Raw genomic sequence first — 23,060 nt, 5'->3', positions numbered from 1 at the left:
ATTACTTTATCAAAGCACCGATAACTGAACTATTCGTGTTAGTTGTGCCTATGGCGACAGTTGATTGTGATCTTAACTGTGACCCTCACACTGATATTTATGAAAATTTTGCCTCTGAAAAGTAGTTTCTCACTTCAAGCGATTATTTTTCAAATGTAATAAAGATTACTTCGTTACCCAATGTTTATATTTTATAATTAATAGACTTCTCTGCACCAGGTTACAAATTCAAGAAGCCATCGATTATTGAGCTGGTTCTGTACAATATGGCGGCGCTGCTGGGCGGCGTGGCGGCCGGTTATGATGTTCGAGTCAGCAACGTCAGTCCGCTACACCCCACCTTACAACCGCACAGGTACGAACCACGGCCTACTTTACGTTTGTTACAAATTTAAGAAGTTATCGATCATTGAGCTGGTGCTGTACAAAATGGCGGCGCTATTGGGAAGCGGTGCGGCCGTATACAGTATACTACGTCCGAGTCGGCAACGTCAGTCCGCTACACCCCACCTTACACCACACAGGTAACACACACACAGACACACACTATACTACGCTATCACCTTTAGGGTTCTCCACATCTTAAAATTTATAAGTCTTATAACGCAAGGTATCTTTAAAAAATGGGCCACGGACCAAAAAACATTAAAGAACACAATCTGTCATGCTCAAACAAGAAAATTGATAAAAATTGGGCCAAGGCCCCGAGGGCGAAGTGTGAGTCGGGCTCGACCTGTTCCACACATTTATAAACTTTTATTTTTGTAAATAGTACATTATTGTCGAGGCTCGGAAGTAGCTACTTGCTGCTGGCTGAGGATTCGTTTTAAACGGACGACCTTGGGCTTTTCTCTAAAATGGCGCAATAAATACAAATATAATAGAAATATTTTACAGAAGCAACGTTTTTACGTATATATTTTCACAGAAAAAAGTAAAAACAATTGATAAGATTTTCATTTGCCGCCTTTTTTTTATTGAAAAACGAAGTGTATTTTTCTGCCGAAAATACGCCAACTTATTTGAGACAGCTAAATAGTCGCAGTACCAACATTATAATAATAAGTACTGATCATCTGTTTGGCTGTTTAATGGACCTATGCCTTCATTTTGATATGGCCACTTCAACTTTTAAAAAGTTTGGAACTCGACAAATAATGGAATTTGTATGCAACATTGCAGTCCCGAAATCGAGACTGCAATGTTTTTAACTTTTTAATTTTTTGACTAACCATAAACTACGCACTTCGTGACCTACACTCAGAGAAAACTATTGTGAAAATAACAAAAAAACGTTGCTAAATAGGAGCCGACAGAGTCAAATTGCGGGCGCAGCAAGCTTAATTTTGCGAAAAAAAATTGCGTAAATGACAAAGCGAAAGCGTTAACTTTGTGAAAAAGCACATAGCGAATTTCACAAAGTCGAATTTTTCACAATTTTACTCTGTCGGCTCCTATTTCGCAATTTCAACTTTGTGAAAAATCATATAGCTAATTTCACAACGTAACATTTCTCGCAATTTGACTCTGTCTGCTCCTATTTTGCAATTTTAACTTTGTGAATATTCAGCAATGTCGACATTGTGAAATAACGTTGACAATAATACATAGTAAAAGTTGTGATTTATAACATTGCTAATTTAGCAAATCTTTACATTGCAATATGAACATTGTTAATTTAACAAATTTAGTTTTTAACAATTTTTCTTTGATGCCTATTCCGAACATAGCTATTTTAGCAATTTTTATTTTGTGGTTTTATCAAGTGAACTTCGTTATATAAACTACTTTGAAGTCGTAGTTTTAGCAAAGTTGAAAGACGGAATAGAGAAGTCATCAATGTTGATATTGTTAGCTCAGCAGAATAATATTGCGGGGATAGCAATGTTAATGTTGCTAGCTCCGCAGTGTAATATTGTGGTTATAGCAATGCTGACGTTGCTAGCTCCGCAGTGTAATATTGCGGGGATAGCAATGCTGACGTTGCTAACTCCGCAATGGAATATTGCGGGGATAGCAATACTGACGTTGCTAACTCCGCAGTGGAATATTGCGGGGATAGCAATACTGACTTTGCTAGCTCCGCAGTGGAATATTGCGGGGATAGCAATTCTGACGCTGCTAGTTCCGCAGTAGAATATTGCGGGGACAGCAATGTTGACGTTGCTAGTTCCGCAGTGGAATATTGCGGGGATAGCAATGCTGACGTTGCTAACTCCGCAGTGGAATATTGCGGGGATAGCAATACTGACGTTGCTAACTCCGCAGTGGAATGTTGCGGGGATAGCAATTCTGACGCTGCTAGTTCCGCAGTAGAATATTGCGGGGACAGCAATGTTGACGTTGCTAGTTCCGCAGTGAAATATTGCGGGGATAGCAATGCTGACGTTGATAGCTCCGCAGAGGAATATTGCGGGGATAGCAATGCTGATGTTGCTAGCTCCGCAGTGGAATATTGCGGGGATAGCAATACTGACTTTGCTAGCTCCGCAGTGGAATATTGCGGGGATAGCAATGCTGACGTTGCTAGTTCCGCAGTGGAATATTGCGGGGATAGCAATGCTGACGTTGCTAGCTCCGCAGAGGAATATTTCGGGGATAGCAATGCTGACGTTGCTAGTTCCGCAGTGGAATATTGCGGGGATAGCAATGCTGACATTGCTAGCTCCGCAGAGGAATATTGCGGGGATAGCAATGCTGACATTGCTAGCTCCGCAGAGGAATATTGCGGGGATAGCAATGCTGACGTTGCTAGCTCCGCAGAGGAATATTGCGGGGATAGCAATGCTGACATTGCTAGCTCCACAGAGGAATATTGCGGGGATAGCAATGCTGACGTTGCTAGCTCCGCAGAGGAATTTTGCGGGGATAGCAATGCTAACGTTGCTAGCTCCGCAGTGGAATATTGCGGGGATAGCAATGCTGACGTTGCTAGCTCCGCAGTGGAATATTGCGGGGATAGCAATGCTGACGTTGCTAGCTCCGCAGTGGAATATTGCGGGGATAGCAATTCAGACGTTGCTAGCTCCGCAGTGGAATATTGCGGGGATAGCAATGCTGACGTTGCTAGCTCCGCAGTGGAATATCGCGGGGATAGCAATGTTTACGTTCAACATTGCAGAACTAGCAATGCCAAAAGTCGCGAACGACAATAGCTACCTGAAAAAATACAACAATATTTATAAAACTAACTTTTATTATTAAAAAACGTTTGCAGGTCCGTAAGAATAGAAAAAAATGTTGCCCACTAAAATACAAATAATGTAGATAATAATGGGAAACTAAAAGTTTCCAGTGAAAAATCAACTATTTACTAATATGTAAATCAAAAACAAACACTCGGTGTTTCGAAAATGGGAATTGAACCCGCTAAATGAAAGAAAGACCTGCAATTTACTGTACCGATCGGAAGGCTTAATTACATACATTTATTTAAGATGCTATGTTATTTTGAAGAACCCTTTGATTGAGCCTTTCGATCGGTACAGTAAAATTGAAAGGTTTTTTTTGTTTTTCACATTTAGCGGTATAGTAACAGTTAAGCTATGTCAGCTCATATTCAAGCGCGCGTGCACCGCGATTTGATCTGATTAGCCAAAACCCATATCCGTAGGAACGGATCAACGGGACGCCAGTCCCGCCTGAACCATTGTACAGTTAACTGGTTATTTTAATATACGGAGTCGAATATAAAAGTGATTATTATTCAACACTAAAATACCTATTTAAATACTATTTACCCTCTAGCCACTATACAGAAGTACCGTCAGCGGGATCCGGGAATCGAACCCGCTTTAGAAGTACTAAAAAAGCGGGTTCGATTCCCGGATCAGCCAGGCGACTTTTTTCAAATTCTTTGAATGTAGTTCGTATTGTTTTTAAATAAATATAGAAATGAAGCTATTTTTACTTCCACTCGTCAAATATTTGGTGACAACTCGCCAAATATATCGAAACACAACCTTATTCCCATGGCAAGAAAGGTGTGTTGCGACATATTTGGCGACTTTGGCTGGCTATTTGAAGCTGACTGTACCTACTATTTCAAAGTTAAATGGATGCGAATGGATTAGAAGTATGACCATATATTTGACGAGTAGAAGTAAAAATAGCTTCCTTTCATTTTTATTTCAAAACAATACGAATTGCAAATAATTAAGAAAAATCGCCTGGCTGATCCGGGAATCGAACCCGCTAAATGTGAACAAATAATAATAATTAGCATACCGTCAGGTAACAAGCAAAACTCACTAACTACTGAAAAATAATTAAACAAAAATCAACCTTATTCGCATAATATTACGGTTCACTATGGCTATGAACTTGTGGTGGTACTTAGTGACTTTTGCTTATCACCCGACGATATATCTACCTGCTGTTAACCTAACCTAACCTAACCTAAGTACTGGTAATAACCAACAACAGTATAACGTGACCCACCCCGTGCAGTTCTGTACCTTACTGTCAATATTATAGTGACAACGCTATTCATACATCAGGTCACTACTTACATGCAAGGTGTTTCCTAACACAACAATCTAGCGCCACTTGCACCATCCTACTAACTAATGAGGGGTTAACCGGTTAACCCCTCATTAGTTAGTAGGATGGTGCAAGTGGCGCTTAGGGCCACAACTGTAGTTACATATCGTTTAAATAGAAACTAAACTTATAGCCACGTCAAATTAAGCCGAAAATATCAATCAGCAGAAATAATTCGTGTTGTTTTGAAAATTGGTATAGTTATTTATACCTTGTGGTGTCCAGATAAACATACTAAAAGTCCTCGAGGGTGTAGGGGGGGGGATTTTCCAAACCACGAATTATATCCGCAGATTTTTTATTTTTTTTTGGGTTATTAGCATATTATCACTGCATGAACAAAACTGTTTTCATAATGAGGGCTATTCCCATCAATAATCATTACATATTTACCGTAATATAACATTTGATTACTTCCTGTAAAATAAAATACGAACAAAAATATGTTTAAAATAGGAATTGTTAACACTGTAATGTTCCACGGCCCTTTTGAACTTAATTTACTAAACTGAGTTAGGGTATGCATTATACCTGCATAAGTAATTGTAATCATACTTACTATTACTACAAATTATTAAATCTTACTCTAGTTGGGTTAATTAAATCGGTTTACTGAGTACGATATGATACTCAGGAAGATTAATGTTATGCCCAATGACTACACAGTTGCACAAAAACGGATACTGCATGGTGTCTTGATCAATGTATATGTGTGATGATTGTAATGAGTCCAGTACATTATAAGCATGGTAATGATTATCAAAACCAATTGTTTGTAAAGGCTTAGCCTTGAAACTAATCTTAGACACTCCATCAACATATATGTCATCAATTTTGGAAAAATAAATGTTTTCTTCATTAATAGCAGTAACTATTACAGAATTTACTTGGTAGCGCTCGGAACACTTTGCCGCCCAACTCACTTTATATAATTTTGTAATATCTGACCATTGCATTTGATCTAAAATCTGTTTACATTCACTAACTGGTACTTCTGCTTGGCCCCCAAACGAAAGAGGCGAACGAATAGTTTCTTTCAAGAATATGTCATTTAACATCAACTGATGCTTTCGAGCTACTGTCAGTGTCATGTTAATTCGGTTATTTGTTGATTTTGCAGCTAACTTGTTGAAGCGATGTTTAGCTTCGTAGCGCATTGAAGACAGAAATCTCAAGGGACCAAAACGTAACATTGCCGAATGATAGTGCAGTAAATTGTGAAATTTAGGCTTAAGACTGGTTAAACAGTGTGATGTACATTTCGCAAAAGTCAGCGATCATATACTTAAAATAGTCTATTTGCTCAGATACAAAACGGGGTGACATAATAAAATCTAAAACAGTCATTAATTGAATATACAGTTGCCAATATTTATTATGTCTTGGAATGAAATCACCAAACATTACACCAAAATACTTGCAAAATGTGCTCATTTCGGCAGCATTTAAACGTATATTGCCTTTTCGTAAATTGGACATGGCCAGCGTGACGGGCTTATCTTTTTTATCGGGACCGTATTGAAATGAGGAAATTTTGTTATTAACAATATCAATTGTAAGATATTTCATTTTGTCTACAAAAACCACAAGTAAAGAGCACATGACGTATTTGGCACAGCCTTCGTGCATGTCATGCATTACATCAAAACCCATTTGCGAAAATAAATTAAAATTTTCTATGTCGAGCCATATACATTTTTCTTTGACGCCTGTCAGAGATGAATTATTCGTTTTTAAATCATCCTGGTAATTTGACTCGGTCCTTAAGAGAGATTCATCTTCATAAACCTGATTAGCCATGACTTTTTTCTCTACTTTGCATGTTCTGCAAGGAAAATTGCTTGAAAAACTCTCAACAAATCCTAAAACACTATGCAAGCCTAAATTATCTCCTAAAATTAATGACAACTCAAAGTAAATTGTGCCCTTGAAATCTGGCAAATCAAAAACTATTCCATGCTTAAATAAATCATTAAACTGGTCAATCAGGGGCTGAAATATTATACGATTCCCAAATTCCACTCTGTCAGTGGAATGATAGAGTAAGACTAAAAATATGTTACCTAACAGAGAGGCACAATAGTACGGCAGGCAAGGAAGAGAAATGTATGCGGCTCCTAGTTTGTGCACACCACTATGACTACCCAAAGGGTTCAAAGTCTCGAAATCGTCAATTTGCAAAAATATGGGCATGACTATCTTATCTCCATGATTTTTCTGTCTCCAAAATGAACCATGCATATAATGCTCTATACTGTTTGACGTGTCATGAGCCATCAGTTTTTTCATAGCATCGATGGTCTCATGAAGTATGTTAGGCAACGAAAAAAATTTGTGCAACACATCTCTAATAGGTATTTTATGGGCTATGCACTCTACTGCTTGGTAATAAGTTTTACCTTTTTTTTTTACGTAATCAAATCGTCGCCCTACAGTATAAGGCTCAGGATTAACTAAAGTACCCTTACTTTCAAAGAACTGATGTCGTTTATAAGTTGAACTAAACATCTCTAGATCGGTTGTCAGTTTTGCTACGGCAGAGCTAGAAGTTACTGGTAACAGAGGTCTGATTGACATAGTGAACATGTTGTGAATACCGCTATAAACTGTATCTAGCACATTGTTCGGCAAATGGGGATTACTATACAGGGATGAGAAAAGTTGACCTAAACTGTCGCTTAGCGGCGGTGTGTTGTGTTTGCTATCACTCTGTATAGTACTATTATTTTCTTTAATTTGAAACTCGGTTGCGCTACACACATTATGTAATGGATCATTATTCACGGGAGAGGTCTCTTGTCCAATAGCAAAATCCTGTACACTTGAAGCCTGTTGTAACATAGAAGAATCTGAATGTTCTTTCAAATAATGACGCCTAAATGAATTGTAGAGTTGATAAGTTCTCCCACAATCCATGTTTGGACAAATATAACATTTACCTGGATGATAAAATGTAAAATGGGTTTTAAATTGCTTCATTTGGACAAAAGACCTTTTACATATTGCACACAGCACCATCGTGCCTGTTAGAAACAGAAGCAAGCAAATCTAGCATAGGAGTGCCTTCAGTGTCAAACTTGCTCTTCATTACATATATACTTCTTTGGATAAACATCCAGACTGGGGCACAATCTTTTGAATATGGTAAGTCTAATGCCCATAAAATCTTAAAAGTATTTGAAACAGCTTTACAAATGCTGGGAAACGTGTACCTGATGTCTTCAGAGATTATTAAATCATACTGCGTAACATCCTGCCAGCAAGCCCCAACAGCAACCAAATATGGAAGAACAGGCAATTTTTTTTCCTGCAATGTGGCCTTCCGTTCACTGAAGTGGCTTTGAAGGTCCGATGTAGATGGCACCAAGCTTAAAAACGCGTTGCTTACTTCTAATCTAGACGGGTTCCAGGGTTTTCTGACTCCTTTCACGGGAACAGTGTGCATTTGTTTCAGCAACAGGGGAACTGCCAGAAAAGTCGCAACATTCGCTTGTTCCTCCCCCGCTGCAAAAATAATTAATACTTAGTATGGTTAACGGTTACTTAAGGTAAAGTTTCTATTGAGTAAAATTCGTCATCTCCTCTATCTATAGTACCTACTTCACTTCCAGCCGGGCTAGCACATGATTGGCGCGAGAGTATCTCGCCGCGACATAGACTACCCGTCGCCTTTAAATTCATACAGTTAGTAAAAGACGGGTAGTCTATCTCGCGGCGAGATACTGTCGCGTCAATCATGTGCTCGGCCTACAGGTGTCGTTAAAAAAATCTACCCTGTATATAATATGTTATTTTCATCACACTTGCTCGAAAAAGATCTAATATCATGCAGGTGTACTAAAGGACAAAGGCCTATATTGTTCCCGCAGGAGTTATGGATTGTGAAAAAAAGGTGTAACTCTCTAGGGAGTTACAGCTTTTTTTTTATTATGTCATAACTACTACTATTACTACTTAATATGAACCAAGTAGGTATACATGAGTTTTACTTTTAAAATACTGACGTTTATAATTAGATATTTCGGTTAATTAATTTAATAGCTGTTCAAAATAATATTCTTACTCAATTTTCAATCGTGGCTGAATGCCGGATGGGTATGTGCCTTAGATGCCTAACTTGGCAAAAAATCACAATATGGCGGACGAATGTTTGAAATGTCACCGTATTTAAGAATTTTTTCGCATAAAATTTAGTTTTTTCTTCGCAAGTGTGATTCTGTGTTACTCCGGGAGTAAGAATATTAACAAACTCGAGCCCCTTGCAAGAACTTGAACGTTATGCTTAGGTACTTACTTCTATATAATCTATATGGCTGAACAAATAAAACGTATGTACCAGGGTGGTTCACGTGTGTATGGGAAAAATTCAAGCTCTACCCCCTTATTTTGTTGATCAATCACAACTTTATCTCAACTACAATTTTTATTCCCATAATTTGAAAATGTGATTTATAAGTTATTAAGTAAAAAAACATTTTTATTTCAAATTTTTATGAATTTTTAGGTGAATTTAAAAAAATCTACCTTTTGAAAAATTACAAAAAATAGAAATGAAATTGTTTTTTTTTTTTACTTCAAAACTTATAAATCAAATATTCAAATGGTGTGTAAACAGATACATAAATAAAAATCTAAATAATAAATACGCATCCTCTTGTAGTTAAAGTTACAAAATTGGGAATATTTTTTCAGCAAAATGAGTGTAACAAAATAAAACAAAAGGTTTTTTAGAGCCACCCTAGTATGTACAGTGTATGCAATTTCGAAGCTCACTGTACATACTGTATTTACATATAGAGGCAATAAAGACACTATTTGACAAAAAAACGATAATATAACTTACAAGTTGCAAGATCCAAAACAGTTTGAATAGAAGTGTCAGGTCGTGTTAGCTGTTGAGCCTTCTCATCTAGTAATGATAGCAGGCGACCTTTCACTACCGGGAAATTTTCTTCGAACTTTCCTTCTATTTCAGGGTATATTTTGTCAAAGTCACTGGCCAGCTGAAAATAAACAGAAATCAAACATTTGTTATTCAATTAGAGCTTAAAAGCTCTTTCACAAAATCAAAAATGTTGCTAGTCATCAATCATCATTCATAATCATACAACGAGAAATGTTGCTAGTGTATATATGAGTATTTAAAATGAAAATCAATAACCCGACTGCATAATAATAATATAATCTACTAGCCCGCGACTCCACCCGCCACAGATAGACACACTTTCGCATTTATAATATTAGTATGGATTTACTCGCAAAACTGAGACAAATGTAATGACACCTCATATGTTAAACTCCGCTAAATGGTTTAGGCAGTAGAGCGTGCCAAATAATTAAAGATACATACATACATACGCTTGAAAAACTTAACCTCCTTTCTGCAGTTGGGTATAAAAATAACTTAACACAAATTGATGACTTCTGCCTGGTGATGTCATGAAGTCTGGCATGAAGACACTTGATTGATTAGTATTATCATTGACTCACCAATTCATAGCCCCAAGGACATTGCAGTGCTGGGAAGATGCTCAAATAACTAACATGGTCGCCTTCTTGCAGTGCAGCCATGCGTTCATGTAGACAACTGTTCCATTTTGTTTCTACCAATTCTCTCGGTGAAGAAGAGTGCTTCAACCACTGCACGGTATCTTTTTCAGAGTCTTGATTGGTACTTATTGTTTGAAAGGTGTCAGGAAAAGGTCTAACCCGTGCATTAGAAGATTTGACAGCAGATTTTTTTCTCTTGTTTTGGTCTCCGCTGCTGTCGCTGCTCTTGTCGCTATTACTGCTGTTACGACTTCTGCTGCGGCTGCGGATTTCTGCATTTAATTTTCTGCGTACTGTTATTAATCGGTTCACTATCAGGCCACTGGCCTGGATAGCTTTTCCATCAACAAGACGAAAAGGATTATAATATACCCCCTTTGTTTCACCTGGGAAAAGCTTTATAATTTCTGATGTCCACGTATCCCAGGTTTCTTTTCGTATTGGGTCAGTGTTTTCTTTCAATTTCCGCACCTCAGCCTCAACAATAAGGGCCGTCAGTATCTTTCGGTCACTAGACGATAATACCTTTTTATTGATTAGAGGTTTCCCAATACTGGATGTCTCTAAAATTTGTTTAAGATTTCCGCCAGTTATAGCCCCTATGAGTTTGCTTGCATCTATAAACTGTAAATCGTCACAATTGATGTCCCATTCCTGAAAATCAAGTAAGCACTAAGTTACTAAAGAACTAGAAGTCACGTCATGTGGGTATTTACTATTTGGGCACAATCATAATATTTACATAAAATAAATACATAAAATAAATATTTGGAGACAATCTTATTCAGAAAATCAACCTAGTCCCAAACTAAACGTTATTTATTTATTTTAGACTTAAAAACAAAACATTCATATTGACTACATATGATAGAAATAGCTTACACTTTTAATCTTTTGGATAGTAAAAAACCGGCCAATTGCGAGTCGGACTCGAGCACCGAGGGTTCCGTACTTTATAGTATTTGTTGTTATAGCGGCAACAGAAATACATCATCTGTGAAAATGACAACTGTCTGGCTATCACGGTTCATGAGATACAGCCTAGTGACAGACAGACAGACGGACAGCGGAGTCTTAGTAATAGGGTCCCGTTTTTACCCTTTGGGTACGGAACCCTAAAAATATATGATTATAATTAAATGTATTATAAATTAGTCGGAGTAATTCGTATTAAAATAAGTTGAAATAATTTGACCCAAAATAATAATGTACCTTAATATAATTATTCTGTGAAATGTATTTATTTCCTGGCCTACTTGTAATATGGGTACTAGTGACGATATAAATACTTATATAGTTTAATACATAGAAAACACCTAAGACTCAGGAACAAATACTCGTGTTTATCACACAAATATTTGCCCTGACCGGGGATTGAACAGACAGTTGACTCCCTCTGCATAACAAAAACATGATCCACCTTAAATACAGAGTAAAGATAAATATTATTATAATTACCAATAATTCAGTTGATGTTGTAACAACAGAGGATGTACTAGATTTTTGGCTACTTGATGGAATCACAAAGGAGTCTTGCTTTTTAATTGGAGCTATAACTTGCTGTACATCTACATCCCTCGGATCTTTTGTAACTCCTCTCTATAAAATAAAATTAGGAGTGATTAATTTAACCATAATGCCCATTCACATTATTTTATTTATTTTTATTTATTTATCAAATGGCACTATTTAATTGTTAATGCTTAGTTTATTGATGAAAATACAAAAGTCGCTGTATCTCCATCATCAGACTTAACCTTGATAAAAAATTCTTTATAAATCTTACTGGCTTAGTAAACATAACGAAGAGGACAAATCGTCAAAGTGAACTATGCATCGTTAAAGAGTTTCGTTTTGATCATCATCAGCAGTTCCACTTCATTAAATGTCAGTTTTTCTGAACGTGAATACTAGATTCATTAATGAAAATACAAAAATCGCTATATGTATGCCTATAAGATTCAAGAATTTTTCCCTGGATTCCTCATGGATCCCATCATCAAAACTGGGTTTTGACAAAAACGGGACCAACTTGGGACTATACACATTCAAACAAAAAAAACAATTTTCCAAATCGGTTCACCAATGACGGAGTTATGACGTAACATACATACACAAGACAAGACAAGACAAGAGACGCCACACCCAGCCAGGAACATGCCTGCTCCGGACTAGCCGGCATACCAGGGGACGTAATTTTATGGGGAGTGACACGCTCTGGGATGGGAAATGGATAGTTATAATCAGCCGGCTATGCAGCCTTAAGCCAATATTGGAAGGTAGGTGGGGTAGGTTATGTCGTCGAGGGAGAGCGTTGGTGATATGCTTCTCATCGTTTTCGTTTCGGTCTTCGTAACATCTTGTGCCAAGCGAGGCCAATATCATCTTGAGATGCCGTTTGCTCGTCGATTCGAGGTGTTGGTTCTTCTTCGTTTGATTCGCTGTCGGTATCGTGCAGTTGATATATTTCTCTTGCTGCTTTGATGAATTCGCCTTTGTCGTCTGCCATTTGAGCCACTCAGAGGGATGCCGGGATGGAGCTCTGTAGCTATATTTTATGCGGCTTCGAAGAGATGAGGTTTTGGGCGTCTTAGGATGTCCTAGGTAGCATTTTATCCTCTTGTTTATTGTTCTGCGGTTTTGACACCAATTCCCAATCATGCGATTCTCCCCGCTCGCTTGCCTCCTATATTATAAAAAACTATGTCTACCAAAATGCCCATACTTCGAGCACAAGAGGACGGCACGTTGTCACTTAAACAACACTCATTTAAACAAATCATACAAAAAAAGCACCACGAAAAAACACACAAATAGCACCTTACTTGAATTGCATAGCTATCAATTTTGAGTGGTAGAGTCCTCTAATTCCGCGTAGTGAAGTGGCGATACCCTTTTTTTGTCACTGCACATGTTGTAGCACTGACTGCACATGCAGGAAATCGTGTAGACAATGCAAAAGGAATTTTGAAGCGTAACGTTGACCACTCGCAGTCAGTAATAATACGATGGTTTCGTTAAGTTCTTTGTTCGTTGAGCCCCCTCCCCCGCGTCCGTCGGCCTGCACGTTCAGGATAAACTCAAAACACCATACAAGTGCGAGCCGGACCCGCCCACCGAGGGCTCCGCACTTTTTAGTATTTGTTGTTGCAGCGGCAACAGAAACACATCATCCGTGAAAACTTCAACCGTCCAGCCATCACGGTTCACGAGACACAGGCCGGCGACAGACAGACGGACAGCGGAGTCCCAGCAACAGGACCCTGCTTCCACCCCTTGGGCACGGAACCCTAAAAACCACCGAGCGGACCCCCATGCGGCCCCCACCCATCAACAGGGCGACTCCCGAGGAAGGCTCAAGCGTACAATTTGTAGCTTAATAAGTCGTTTGCTTTTAAACTAACTTAACCCCAACAATACCTAATGTAGTTGTACCTACAAACACTGTTAAGAACGGACCGTTATTTAAAAGACGTGAAATGGAAAAATCTCACCGGTAAATTGCACTGTTAACATTGCCACTCACTGTTTCACTTTCACATACAACCAACCCACGTTTTTCGAGATAAGCAGATATTCTATAGAAACGTAAACTGCATATCTAGATGCTCGCGTCGGTAAAAACTATCACGGTCCGGTCAACATCTGGCGACAAGATGCAATTGCGAATGCCATTGTAAAGGGCCCCCGGAACACAACCGACCCCGGCCGCGGTCAGAACCAAACTCCTCAGTTATGACGTAACATACATACAAAAAAAAAAAAACGGTCGAATTGATAACCTCCTCCTTTTTTGAAGTCGGTTAAAAATTGATTCAAAGTAATGAAAACATCTAAATTTTGAATCAAGTAGGTATACGAAAAAATGAAACTGCTCACGCGTTCTCTCTCACGGTCTAACGCCATACGCAGTTTCCCTTTTTGAACTGCTGCCGGGACCAATAACGACAACTCATGGTCGTTTGCGTTCAATAAAAAATCGAGATCCGCGCCCTGATCTATAAGCATAGAGATAAATAATAAGTACTGCATATTGCATAAATTTAACCCACTACACTGCACTGTCATGGCGGTAACAATGCCGGCAATATTTTTGCAGATATATTTGTCCATGGGGCTTCAAAGTGCCATAATTTCATTGCAACGTGTATTTTCCATGATTTCAAGAAAAATAAGAAGTAAATGGCCATTTCGATGGAGCTATAATGTCTACAACAATACATTGCTTTATTTGGGCAGTCGTGTAAAAAAAAATGGTCCAACATTGCAATTCAAAAATAACCTAAAAATAATTGTTTTAAATTCGATTTAAGAAATCTTCGACTTCGAATAGTTTATTAGGATGAAACAAATATCGATTAGCAACGACAGTCACATTACATTAACTACAATAGTAACTAGTTAGAACTATGTAAATACAAATTATAACTTACCGTTTAGCGATCCAAAAAGGTGTATCAAATCACAGTTGAACAGAAACACACTTAAGTCGTCCATCCTTTATATTTACTATTTACCTATAACTGTCTTAACTTTAAAGAAACTATTTCCTTATATTTTTAACAACGTGAACGGTTCGTTGTTTGAAAAGACAATAATAATCACTAAATAAATACGTTCCGTTGTTAGCGATTTGTCACGCATCCTAACCGTACGAATGTTGCCAGCGAAATGAACGATTCTTTTGTCAATTTTGCAAAGGACTAGTCAACATCACTATTTTAACAAAGTTAACATTGTGTTTCTAGCAATGCTTATATTATTTCGCAATGTAAAAGTTGTGAAATTATTAACTTGAGAAATTTTTCCCTTGTAAATTCCGCAATTCTAACATTGCGACTTGAGCAATCAAATACCTTTCTTAGAATTCCGTTTTTAGGGTAAAGGCATTAGTAAGTAGGTACTAAGTACAAATAATAATAATTAAGTACGTTGTTCCTTATAAAAAACTGCAAACCTGGAGAGTGGAGTCATAGCACGGTACGCTTATCACCATGCCTGTCACGTTCTAACAAGTATGTGAGTGCGAAAGTGACGGACTTAGTGATAGGGGAAACCATGCTGTGCGGGCAGCACGTAGTACGTACAGAAGGTTATAATTTATTATGTGTGAGCATTTGACAGATTCAAAGAGCAGTTAGATTAAAAACTATTTTAGGTAATAATTGCTTATCTAGAGAGATCGGTGCGGGCGGGTTGTGAGCGCGGCGCTGGCGGGCCGCGAGCATGACGTTGTCACTGACGCTGTCGCTAAATCTAGAGCCCGCGCAGCATGGTTTCCCCTATCACTAAGTCCGTCACTTTCGCACTCACATACTTGTTAGAACGTGACAGGCATGGTGATAAGCGTACCGTGCTACGACTCAGACAAAATTAATACAGCCGCCTTGAATAGCCGCCGAATAGTAAATCATATTTTTACTTCTAGCGCCTAAACTATTGAGTGGATTTCAATCAAATAGACATCAGTAGATCCATAATTAGTACACGAGTGCTATGCAATACAAATTTACTAAAATAAGTGGAGGAAAAATGTGTAAAACTTAAAAATGTGACTACAAAAACAGATTTTAGGTCTTAAATGGGGTTTAAATAATAGTGACAGTAATGAAATTTGACACCTACAATTTCAGGGATCCCTGTTTGCGTGTCATAAAATTGGAGCTTCGGGTCCACGGGGATCAAACGCCATCTTGAAAAGTATAAGTCTTTTTTGGTTTTTCTTTTTTTCTCGGAATATCTGGGTTTAATGTGAATACTGTGTATAGCGAAACGAAAGCTTGTTAAATTCCACATTAAAAAGTTATACAACACCATGTCCCAAAAACGAAGCCTTTTTCTAGAAATTACCAATTTTTGGAACACAAACACATTATCTACCCAACCACGAAAAAAAAAAATGTGTGGAAACTTGTAAGCTTCCCTTGTAACTTGTAAGCCCTATTTGATAGTTTGTATGGAGATCAAACCTTTTTTTGAGTACAGGACTAAGAAGTCTTTGTATGAAGGCATATTATTAGAATACAAGAAAAGTAATTTAAGCGTTTTTAAATATTCATCCCTTAAAAGAGTTAAAAAGGGGTTGAAAGTTTGAATTCATTACAAATGCTTATTGAAATTTCTCAGAAAGGCATTGTATAATATTACAAAAAAGGTTATTTCAACGTTCTTAATAATTCTACCCTTAAGGGTGTTAAAAAGGGGATGTATATAAGTTTATATGTAGTACAAGTTTTCGTTTTAGCTAGGAACATGAAACTTGGTAAAAGGGCATTATATTAAAATAGACGAAAACTGATTGCACCGTGTTTGAAAAGTTTGTATTAATAAAGTTTGCAGTGGGAGCGAACATTTTTTTTAAATAGTGGACTTGAAAATCTGAGTGTTGAGAGGGTTTATATCGCGAACAATTTTTTTCAGCTAGGGGCTTGAAACTTTGTACTTTGTGAAAGACAAATTTCATGCGCTGTATAATTATTAACAAATGATTTACCGTCCCTACTGATATCTTTTGCTGCATAATGTTCTATGCTCATTTAAAATATATAACCACCAACATACAAATCCACGCGTACGAAGTCGCGGGCAACAGCTAGTATATTTAATATGTCTTAACCGTTTCAACGCCAAGCAGCGAAGTAATTCGACGTGACTCAGACCAGACGCCAAGCAATAAACCAAATGTATGGTTTTCTAATAGGAGCAAATGTCGTGGCGTCAGTGGTACGACTTTCCGCTGACGTGATTTTCCGTCTTTGGCGGTGAAAAGGTTAAAACAAAAACCTATTATTGGATTATTTACCCTTGTAACACCTGCAAACATTGTAAATCAACTTAAAATTTGTAGTTAAGAGTTCTCTTTTGTGATTTTGACAAAGGCTCTCTCAAAGTTGCTAAAATCACAAGGTATTAATCAATGTGGTTGTGAACACTGTCAACCTCCAAACTTTAGCCGTGTAGATTCCGCAGAGTTCTATTTTGTTATTTTGACAAAAGCTCTTGAAGTTGCTAATATCACAAAGTAAAAAACAATGTGGCGGCCAACATTGCGAACCGCACAAAACTTAACTGTGAAGATTTCGCAGAGTTATTCTTTGTTATTTTGACAAAGGTCCTCAAAGTTGCTAACATTACAAGGTTTAAATCAATGTGGTTGTGAACACTGTCAACCCTCAAACTTTATCCGTGTAGATTCCGCAGAGTTCTATTTTGTTATTTTGACAAAGGCGCTTAAAATTGGTAATGTCACAAAGTAAAAAACAATGTGGCGGCCAACATTGCGAACCGCACAAAACTTAACTGTGAAAATTTCGCAGAGTTATTCTTTGTTATTTTGACAAAGGTCCTCAAAGTTGCTAACATTACAAGGTTTAAATCAATGTGGTTGTGAACACTGTCAACCCCCAAACTTTAGCCGTGTAGATTCAGCAGAGTTCTATTTTGTTATTTTGGCAAAGGCTCTTGAAGTTGCTAATGTCTCAAAGTAAAAAACAATGTCGCGGCCAACATTGCGAACCGCACAAAACTTAACTGTGAAGATTTCACAGAGTTATTCTTTGTTATTTTGACAAGGGTCCTCAAAGTTGCTAACATTACAAGGTTTAAATCAATGTGGTTGTGAACACTGTCAACCCTCAAACTTTATCCGTGTAGATTCCGCAGAGTTCTATTTTGTTATTTTGACAAAGGCGCTTAAAATTGGTAATGTCACAAAGTAAAAAACAATGTGGCGGCCAACATTGCGAACCGCACAAAACTTAACTGTGAAAATTTCGCAGAGTTATTCTTTGTTATTTTGACAAAGGTCCTCAAAGTTGCTAACATTACAAGGTTTAAATCAATGTGGTTGTGAACACTGTCAACCCCCAAACTTTAGCCGTGTAGATTCAGCAGAGTTCTATTTTGTTATTTTGGCAAAGGCTCTTGAAGTTGCTAATGTCTCAAAGTAAAAAACAATGTCGCGGCCAACATTGCGAACCGCACAAAACTTAACTGTGAAGATTTCACAGAGTTATTCTTTGTTATTTTGACAAGGGTCCTCAAAGTTGCTAACATTACAAGGTTTAAATCAATGTGGTTGTGAACACTGTCAACCCTCAAACTTTATCCGTGTAGATTCCGCAGAGTTCTATTTTGTTATTTTGACAAAGGCGCTTAAAATTGGCAATGTCACAAAGTAAAAAACAATGTGGCGGCCAACATTGCGAATAGCACAAAACTTAACTGTGAAAATTTCGCAGAGTTATTCTTTGTTATTTTGACAAAGGTCCTCAAAGTTGCTAACATTACAAGGTTTAAATCAATGTGGTTGTGAACACTGTCAACCCCCAAACTTTAGCCGTGTAGATTCAGCAGAGTTCTATTTTGTTATTTTGGCAAAGGCTCTTGAAGTTGCTAATGTCACAAAGTAAAAAACAATGTCGCGGCCAACATTGCGAACCGCACAAAACTTAACTGTGAAGATTTCACAGAGTTATTCTTTGTTATTTTGACAAGGGTCCTCAAAGTTGCTAACATTACAAGGTTTAAATCAATGTGGTTGTGAACACTGTCAACCCCCAAACTTTAGCCGTGTAGATTCCGCAGAGTTCTATTTTGTTATATTGACAAAGGCTCTTGAAATTGGTAATGTCACAAAGTAAAAAACAATGTGGCGGCCAACATTGCGAACCTCACAAAACTTTACTGTGAAGATTTCGCAGAGTTATTCTTTGTTATTTTGACAAAGGTCCTCAAATTTGCTAACATCACAAGGTATAAATCAATGTGGTTGTGAACACTGTCAACCCCCAAACTTTAGCCGTGTAGATTCCGCAGAGTTCTGTTTTGTTATTTTGACAAAGGCTCTTGAAGCTGCTATTGTCACAAAGTAAAAAACAATGTGTCGGCGAACATTGCGAACCGCACAAACTTTAACTGTGAAGATTTCGCAGAGTTATCTTTTGTTATTTTGACAAAGGTCCTCAAAGTTGCTAAAACCACAACTCACAAATCACACGTTGTGCAATGAGCAAAGCCAAACTATGTTAAATTCGCATTTTTAACTATGCTATTATGACAAGGCATCGAAAAATTGATAGTTTAACAACATTTTTATTGTTAGTTTCGCAATAATTGCGTTTCGCAAAAAAAAAGTTGCTGCGCTAGCAAAGGCTAGGTTGTCAATGTCCCAAAGTAGTTTTGTGTTTTTATCAATAATTCGTTCGCAACGTAAAACTGCAGCCTTGTCTCCGGATTTTTCTCTGAGTGTAATTTTTAACCGGCAACGTCTACTTTGCCGTCCATTTTTGAGAAATAGTACATTACTAGAGAGGCCGTGAAGTAAGGGGTTGCCGCCCGAATAGAATAGAAAATCTTTATATCTATCACATTAGGACATCATCATCATTATTCATGTATTCATATTTGTATTATTATTTCATTGCATGTTTGAGAAAAGCACTAAACACCTCGGTGTGAAAAGGGGTTGCCGGCCTCATAACTATGCGCCCACACTACGTTCGGCCGTCTATTCTATTCGGCCGGCAACCCCTTATTTCACGGCCTCTGTAGTAATGTATTCTCACGACACGTTACGAGGCACCGGCTTGCAATGGAGGAATAATATTTAGTTTGTGTTATCCAGGGCGGAGCTGGAGCCCGAGCCGGGCGGCGCGGGCGCGGGCGCGGGGGGCGCGGGGGGCGCGGGCGCGGCTTACGAGGGATTCGTGTTCGCGCACAACACCTACCACGGCCCCGCGCGACACCCGCGCGCGCCGCTCCACGCCATCACGGGCGCGCCGGTGAGTCAACACAGGGACACGTGCACTCTTTATACACCGTGCTTTTAGGGTTCCGTACCCAAAGGGTAAAAACCGAACCCCATTACTAAGACTCCGCTGTCCGTCTGTCTGTCTGTCGCCAGGCTGTATCTCATGAACCGTGATAGCTAGAAAGTTAAAATTTTCACAGGTGATGTATTTCTGTTGCCTATTAATTCTCATAAAAAAATAACGAAAATGAACTATTCAAATTCAAAATGTTTTATTTGCAAATATAGGTAGTACATACAGTGATGGTAATCTTACAATAAGTGGTGTCTCTATATTTGACCATCAGGCATGCAAAAAACAGTTGGTCTTAAGTCTAAATTAAAAAATTGTGTAAAAATAAACTGAACAGAAATCAGTATCAAAGAATTAATGACAACAGTTACTATTAAGAAGACTAGTTTTATAATATTAAATACCCGGATGTCAAACAATTAGAATTTATATAGTAAAACTAAGAATACAAATGTCGCAATGTCAAAGTCAAATAATGAAAAATAAAAAATAGAAATTAAATATTCAAATAATCCGAGAGACAATAGTAGTATTTATCTGTTAAGAATGTCATCAATGCTCGTTTGAATTCAATTGTGTCCTTATTTCTAATTGTGTCAGGTAGTTTATTATAAATTTTGCTTCCCAAACAAATCACACTCTTTAGTTTAAGGGCAGTATTAGCTGGTTCTGTATGTAAATCGATTTTTACTCTTTTATTTCGTAAATGCGTTGCTTTTTTAAAAAGTGTGGGATTTGTTTCACTATGTCATTTAGTTTCCTCACTTAAAAGTATAAACTACTTTGAGTATACTTAAAAATCATGTTTCATTTCAGATCACCAGTCTCCAAGCGGAAGAGCAGAAGCCGATCAGATTCACGGACTCCCCGAGCCATAACGCGCACCCCTCCTACTCCTCCTACACACATTCCGCACAACCCCTCTCCGGAACCTCCGGTCTCGGCACCACGTACACCTCCACCCAACCCCCCACCCCCTCCCCTAGAAGAACCTCCTCGGCCACCTCCGAACATCTCGCCGATCTCTACCACAACTATAGAGAAAACTTCCAACCGACACAAGAGCGGGACTTCTACTATAGAGAACCTTACGGCTACGACAGAACGGCTGACTACGTAGTCAAACATCCATATTTCCCGTACGACGAGAGCTACGAATATAAGGAGCCAGCGCCGGACTATAGACCACAGTTTTTAACTCACAGAAGAACACCTTCAAACTCTTCAGCGACAAACTCACACGCGGAGGAATTCTCCCCGTCGAGGCAATACAGTGGGAAATACAGTAAGAGCGAATATCGGACGCCTGTAACAGAATATCCAAGGAAATCTTCAGATTATTCTCTCCCTAGAGACTTCTACAGGCAGGAAGACGTCGAGCGACCCGCTAATTTAGGTTTAGAACTCGCTCCAACAAAACTACGTTCCAGTTTAAAGAAATACAATAAGAAATCAAGCGCATCAGGAGGCAGTTCCGGTGGTGGCACACCGACCAACCCGACTCCCCCGGACAGTATAACGAGTGAGACCGACAGTTCGTACGTATCGGCTAGGGACGCCTCCACAGGTTCAGTTTCGAGGGTCCGCTTTAGCCCGGAGTCGTTGCCCGGCGTGGTGGATAGACGGCCCTCCAAACACTCGTAGCGAAGGCTCAAGAAGTTCGACGACTACCTGGTCTGACTGTACACGGAGGTTTGACGGTCTCCCGGCATAGACAACTTTAGTAGATTATGCAGTAAGTTTGTGGTGACAAAACTAGATGGCGCTGCACGGCTGCCGTTCATTTTGGAGTAGCCAAATGTCAAGCGCTAATGTATGCCAATCCGTAGCCTAGTTTCGTATCCGATCAATTCAGCAGCTCTTTGTCAAATTCGTAACATTTTGATAGTGTAAGAAATACAACATGTAACTTCACAGTCAACTTTGTCATACGTTTTTGTTGATTTAATATTAATATAAAACAAAAACATTGAGTATATTTTTCGGTGTATTCTCGTAATATTTCATAACTGCCGTGAAATTGTTTATTTTCTCTATAAATCTAGTATTTATCACATAACATGACATCTAACAGCGCCGTCTAGTTTACGATATATTCGACTGTGTACATCTGCTATAATTAAGCTCGTCACAGAAGGAGCGATAATATATATTAAGATACCGAAATATATCTTAAAGCACCACACGACAACGATACCAAAATATATATCGCTCTCTATCTAGCACCTACATTGTGAGATACGAAAATTATAGCTTCGTGTGTGGAATCTGTCGAATAGTACGCAAAATATATTGTAAGATGCCTTGCTATAATATCTCTTGGTATATTATCGCTCCGTCTGTGACGGGCTTAACTTTGTCTTTGCTATGCCAGTGGTTACTAACCGGCCAACAATGAACCATTTGGCACTGTCATAGGGTTCACTATTGACTATGCGTTAGAAAGTCGGTGGTAACTACTGTGAATAGGCAGTTATAGTCTGCATCTTCTTAAATGACGGTTTCGCCTAAGACGGTAATCTGTTAAACAAAAGTCATTGTTCCTTTTGTGTGGGTCGCCCATTGTGTTCCATTGATTCTTAGCGCGTGCTACGGCGCGTGCCATTGTCGGAGACAATGGTACACAATGGGCGACCGCTCACATAAAAGAACAATGGCTTTTGTTTAACAGATTACCGTCTTAGGCGAAAAAGTCATTTGAGAAGATGCAGACTATATAAACCTACATTATGTGAGTGTACAATGTACATAGGCGGTAGCGTGGAACGCTTGCTTTTTAGCAAATTGTTTGCCGCGGCGGAATGGCACTGAGAAGCGTTTTTCAAATCAAATCTTATCGTTTGAAGGTAATATTTTCACGTATAATACTATTTTTAAAGTAAAACTTCTTTAGGCGCGACTAGAGGGTCTTAGATTCTTTTTCTGACGGAAGTAACGCTCAGTAGTGACACATGCACAATAGGACACACATCAAAGTGCCAACATAGCGATAAACGTCATCGTCAAAGAAGTTTTACTTCAATCGCGCGTAAAGATTACACGCACACACTTTTTATAACATTGAATGCGTAGCTACATTGGCCACGGTTGTGAATGAAATCGTATAACCCCGCTCTAATTGTATGTATAAAGAGTGGGTATACT

The 23,060-nt window shown here is 38.4% G+C and overlaps 1 protein-coding gene across 1 annotated transcript in view; it reads left to right on the top strand.

Annotated features, from left to right (window-relative positions):
* LOC134747666 (mitogen-activated protein kinase kinase kinase 11) overlaps positions 1-21,780 on the top strand; it is a 104,684-nt gene extending 82,904 nt beyond the window's left edge. The window contains exons 9-11 of the mRNA XM_063682274.1: positions 220-355; positions 19,718-19,874; positions 20,733-21,780. Of these exons, the coding sequence (XP_063538344.1) occupies positions 220-355; positions 19,718-19,874; positions 20,733-21,560 (1,121 nt within the window). The 3' untranslated portion in view covers positions 21,561-21,780. The remainder of the gene's footprint in view (positions 1-219; positions 356-19,717; positions 19,875-20,732) is intronic.
* The last annotated feature ends 1,280 nt before the right edge of the window (positions 21,781-23,060 follow it).

The sequence above is a fragment of the Cydia strobilella genome, chromosome 15, assembly GCF_947568885.1.
Source record: "Cydia strobilella chromosome 15, ilCydStro3.1, whole genome shotgun sequence".
In the NCBI taxonomy this organism is placed as follows: domain Eukaryota; kingdom Metazoa; phylum Arthropoda; class Insecta; order Lepidoptera; family Tortricidae; genus Cydia; species Cydia strobilella.
The sequence above is the reverse complement of the archived record's forward strand: the minus strand, read 5'-3'. Positions and strand labels throughout refer to the sequence as shown.